This window comes from Panthera uncia, chromosome E1 (assembly GCF_023721935.1).
Source record: "Panthera uncia isolate 11264 chromosome E1, Puncia_PCG_1.0, whole genome shotgun sequence".
Taxonomy (NCBI): Eukaryota; Metazoa; Chordata; class Mammalia; order Carnivora; family Felidae; genus Panthera; species Panthera uncia.
The window spans coordinates 2375494-2380565 of record NC_064814.1 but is presented as its reverse complement, the minus strand read 5'-3'; the positions used below and the strand labels follow the sequence as shown (position 1 = coordinate 2380565).

General features: G+C 62.2%; 1 protein-coding gene across 2 annotated transcripts in view; it reads left to right on the top strand.

Annotated features, from left to right (window-relative positions):
* The window catches only part of SLC26A11 (solute carrier family 26 member 11), a 19855-nt gene extending 15744 nt beyond the window's left edge, over positions 1 to 4111 (top strand). For both annotated transcript variants that reach the window (XM_049635542.1, XM_049635541.1), the window contains 5 exons: positions 809 to 936; positions 1302 to 1401; positions 1801 to 1934; positions 2401 to 2473; positions 3257 to 4111. In XM_049635542.1, the coding sequence (XP_049491499.1) occupies positions 809 to 936; positions 1302 to 1401; positions 1801 to 1934; positions 2401 to 2473; positions 3257 to 3348 (527 nt within the window). In that variant the 3' untranslated portion in view covers positions 3349 to 4111. The remainder of the gene's footprint in view (positions 1 to 808; positions 937 to 1301; positions 1402 to 1800; positions 1935 to 2400; positions 2474 to 3256) is intronic.
* Positions 4112 to 5072: the final 961 nt, after the last annotated feature.

Sequence of the window (5072 nt, the reverse complement as noted above, 5' to 3'; positions counted from 1 at the left end):
CCCCTCCTTTTTCTCCTCTGTTTCCCTTTCTCTCCCCCTCCTTCTGTCCCTCCTCTCCCCTTTCTCCTCTCCCCCCCTCCTCCCCTTTCCCAGCCTCAAACCTGGCCTGGCTGGGGAGAGATGAGAGGCCTCAGGGTGACCCCAGCGGCCTGACTCCTCTTGGGACTCCCTGGAGCCTGCAGTGCCTTTGACGGAACTCCCGTTCTCGTGTTTGTTTCACTGGCTGAAGCAGTGGAGGGATTTACGGGGCTTACCTAGTTCCTCCCGTCTGCCCCCGAGAGGCATCGGTGATTTCTTCACGTGCCACACGTGCCAGCTCCCTGCTGTGTTGCTGCCGCTCTCTTTGGGACAGCCCTGAGATGTGTGGGCGCCTGTGTGGGCCCGGCAGGTGCTCTCCGCCCCCACGGAAGCCCAGGGAGGATGGGGCCTCCCCTGAGTGACACATGTCAGGGTCGAATCCTAGGCTGACCCCCGAGCCCTCCCGCCTGCCCTAGGACCCTTCCTCCCGTGGCTCAGAGGAGTCACGCGTGTTGCCCAAGGACCCACCAGGTCCCTTCCTCAGGCCCCCGACAGGTGCCCACGGTTGACCTCCTCCCTGAGGGCAGGGGCCCTGGGCCTGGCTGTCAGGTCTTAGTGGCCCCTCAGCCAGGCAGGGAGGGCTTTCTTGCCCCTGACACGTCTCGGCCAGCGTGGCCGTGGCCCATGTCAGCCCCTGAGGCCCCAGACGGAGGTCTCTCTGGGGCTCGGGCTCGCTGGAGCCCAGCTTATCCTGAGGGGGCCACCCCTCAGTTGGACTCCTCTCTTCCAGGGCTGGACCTGCTGCCCCTCTGCGTGACATTCCTGCTCTGCTTCTGGGAGGTCCAGTACGGCATCCTGGCCGGGACCCTGGTGTCCGCTCTGATCCTCCTGCACTCTGTGGCCAGACCCAAGATACAGGTACCGGCCCATCTGTTCTCCCCGAGCCGGGGGTCTGCTGGCCTCAGGGGGCCTGGTGGGGTGACGCGTGCCCTGGGCGGTACCCCTTGGCTCAACCGTCGCACGCCTCCTCGGCGCGACTCTGGCCCGTGGCACCACCCAGTGACCGTTCACACAGCGGACCAGTGTCAGCCTCCTGCCGTGGACCACAGAGCTCTCCCGCTGCACGTGAGGCTGCGGACAGGCGTGAGGGCCCATCAGCTGTGCTCCCCCGCTCTGTTCTGTCAGCCTGGGTTGGGGCCTCCTGCTGGAGGGGCCACCCTCTCAGAACTGCCAGGTCGGACTTGCCCCTGGGACCCACTGGCTGTCCCCTGCTCTGTCCCCAGGTGTCGGAGGGGCCGGTGCTGGTCCTGCAGCCGGCCAGCGGTCTGCACTTCCCGGCCATCGAGGCCCTCCGGGAGGCGATAGTGAGTCGGACTCTGGAAGGTGCGTGCGCTGGGGCCCCCCAACTCCCTGCCACCTTCTCTGTACCCCCGTCTGCTCCCACGGGACCCTGAGTCCCTGTCCTCCGCAGCCAGGGAGCTCACCCACTCAGGCCCAGGAGGTCTCGGGGCGTCTCGGGGGCATCCGGTGGGTGCCTGCCGTCTGCACACAGCAGGAGGGGCTGTTCCCCAACGTTTGTTCCTAAAGACTGTCCTTTGTTCCCGGGAGTTGGTGTTCGGGGAATAAAAGGGGCCCGTTCCTCCGCTGAAGGGGGTCGCTGCTGCTGTCTCCAGACGGCTGTGATCACAGGTCCTGCGGACCCCGCCCCCACCCTCCCTGCTGGGGCCGGACCCCTCCGTGGCCTCGCTCTGGCCCCTGACCCGCCGGCCCCTGTCTCCACAGCGTCCCCCCCGCGCTGCGCGGTGCTGGACTGCACCCACGTCTGCAGCGTTGACTACACCGTGGCGCTGGGGCTCGGGGACCTCCTGGGAGACTTCCACAGGCACGGCGTCACCCTCGCCCTCGTCGGCCTGCAGGTGGGTGTCGCGACGGGCGGCCCTTTTCGCCCTCGGGCCTGCCCGTGAGGTCGGCGCCGTTCCCGTCCCCGCGTGAGGACAAGGGCGCCGAGACCCCATGAGGCTGAGTAAGCCGCCCAAAGCCACACGGCGAGGACGGCGGCCCCTGCTCTCTGATCCGGGCACCTGGCTCCGGAGCCTGCTGACAACGGTCACGTTCCTCGTCCTGTCTGCAGCGAGAGAGCTCGTTTCTGTGTCCTCCTCGGAACGTCAACTTCTAAATACTCCTCTTCTGGCGTAGCCAGGAGGCCCGGTTTCTTCCCTCCGTTTCCCTGGGTAGAGGCGGAGTCGTAACTGCTTGGTCGCCCTGGGGGAAGCAGTGACCTGGCCGGTGGCCCTGGACCTGGGGGCCCGCCCCAGACCGCGCGTGCCCACGTGTTGAGACAGGAGCATCCCTGCCCGGAATTAAAGTCTGCCTGCCCTGCAGGTTCCCGTTCTCCGCGCCCTGCTGTCCGCTGACCTGAAGGGTATACAATACTTCTCCACACTGGAAGAGGCAGGTGGGTACGGCGGGGTCATCTGAGAGCGAGCCACGTCAGCCGCACGTGCCCGTGGCCCCGGGTGGCAGGACGGCAAGACAGAAACTCTGGAATCGGAGGGTCGGACGCACAGGTCCAGGAGTGGGGAGCGCGGGCACAGTGGGTGAGGCAGAGGCCACAGAATCGGGGGGCCCTCTTGTTCTGGGGGTTTATTTGGGGGGGATGTTTTTATTTAAGGTACAGTATAGGTTCAGCGAACGCACAGATCTTAAGCGTGCACCCCGAGTTCTGACAGGTGGGTACAGCCAGGTGTCCGCAGTGGAGATGGAACATTTCCATCATTCCAGAAGGTTTCCTCAGCCCCTCTTCATGACCCCCCGCCAGGGTTAGCCACTGTTCTCATTTCTTCCACCGTAGGTCAGCTTTGCCTGTTGTAGAACTTGACGTAAAGGGGATCGCAAAGGTTCTTTTCGTGTCCGATTTCTTCGGCTCAGCGTGGTGTCTGAGATCCATCCACGTTGTTGCTGGAAACGGCCGACCCACAGGAGACAGAGGGACAGCTGTGGCCCGGCCCTGCCAGGGGACCGCCCGGCACTGAGGAAGGGTTATCGGGGCTTGGAAAGCAATGAGGCTCGGATCAGGGATGTAGCTGGAAGCCTGCCTGGGGTTGGGGGTGCCGGCCGGGGGGACCCCCAGCTCCCTGTGCACCAGGACCCGGAAGTGCCAGCCTCGAATCCCATTCTGTGAAGTGAACCTTCCCCGCTTCTGCTTTTTTAATGCTTGCAAACCTTGTGTCTTCTGCAGAGAAATACTTGAGTCAGGAACCGGGGACCCAGCCCTACAACATCAGCGAAGATTCTGTTCCGGAACACAAGGTCGCCCTGTTGAAGGCCTGATTGGGGCACTGACGGGCACCTGACGCTCGGGGCGTCTCGCGGAAGGTTCCTGATGCCGGGATTCCGGATGCCACCCGATAAACACGCTGAGCTGAGGGCTCTGAGCAGGTGACCCTGGAAGGAGGAGGGAAAACCACACACCAGGATCCACAGGTGGGACTCTCACTGCCTTTATTTGGGGTGACTGAAAATTTATCTCCCTTCTGATTCCTGTGCACGCACGTTTTTCTGAGGAGTGGTTTGAAGACAGCCTTCTAGAACGACGGACCATGTGAGAAACAAGGGACGGGATTTCCACCTGGTCCAGGGGAGGGGTCTCCACGCCCCAGCACCTTCCTGGTTACAGGGGACGTTGGGAGTGGGCAGCTCGGAGGTGGGTTCGAGCCTTGGTGGCGGCATCCGTATTTGTCGTCGGGGAGAAAGCCAAGGTGTGCCAAATGATTTCAAAGTGTCTTGTTAAAAATAATTTTGTTGTTGTTGTTGTTTTAAATTAAAAACGTAGCAGCTTTGGTGTTTTTGTAAAAATCGGAAACGCTTCTTGTAAAAGCTGCAGGAGACCGTCTCCTGCATCCACTTTGGCGGTAGTCCAGACCCCATCCCTGCAGCGTGCGTACGGCTCCGTACGTCAGCATGTGGCTGCGTGCGTTTACGGTCGTGCGCGGACGGGGTCCTTTCATATGTGGTGCTCTGTGACCCGTACCTTTGTGCAGTCCTTACTGTGAACGATGCGTTGTGATAATAAACAGAACCGTGATTTGCCGTGGCTCTGTCGTATTTTATTCTGTGTCTGTGTCACAACGGACTCCTGAGCTTCTACACGTGACCTCTGCCTGTCCCGCCTGTGCACGCGCCTTTCCACCCCTGCTGTCACAGCCGAGGAAGCCTGTGCTCCCGGAACTTCTTAGAGAGAGGACTCACTGGGCAGATAGACCCCCTGGAGCTCACCGGTGGTCCCACCAAGACACATTCTGGCCCAGCGGCCTGGGCCCCGGTCTCGCGATGTTTCTCCCTCCAGGCCCCGAGCGTACCCCGTCCCTGAATCTGCATTTCCTTTCCTCGAGGAGCCTCTCCATCTGCACAGACAAGCATGTCCTCGAGCCCTGTCTGCCTGGCCGCCGCTGCCCAGGGTCCTGGGGGACGGCAGTCCAGTTGTCCCCAGCCCACACACCAAGCACACCCCTTCTTGAACCAGGAGACTGGCCACCCGTCTGCTCTGGAGGGCCCTACCCGCCTGTGAGCCTGGAGGACGGCTTCCCAGAATCTTCTTCCGGGGCGCAGATGCAGGGATGGGCATCGCAGCCCGGTTGGCAGTTGTAGAGAATGAAGGCCAGCTAAGCGTCTCCGTTTGGGAATGTCGTGACCGCGAAGCACATGAGCTGCAGGGCTGTGTGGCTGAGGGACGAGGCACCCCCGCGCCCCTGCACACGGGTGTTGTTGAAGGGACAGTTGCAGAACGACGTTCATCTCAAGAGACCATTTGCGGGGGCGCCTGGGGGGCTTGGTCGCTTGAGCATCTGACTCTCGATCTCAGCTCAGGTCACGATGTCACGGTTCGTGAGTTCAAGCCCCGCGTCGGGCTCTGTGCTGTCAGCGTGGATCCTGCTTGGGACTCTCTCTCTCCCTCTCTCCCTGCCCCTCCCCGCCTCGTGTGTGTGCACGCACGCATGCGGTCTTCTCTCCCTGTTAAGATCGAAAAACTTAAGTTAAAGGATGGTATTTTAATT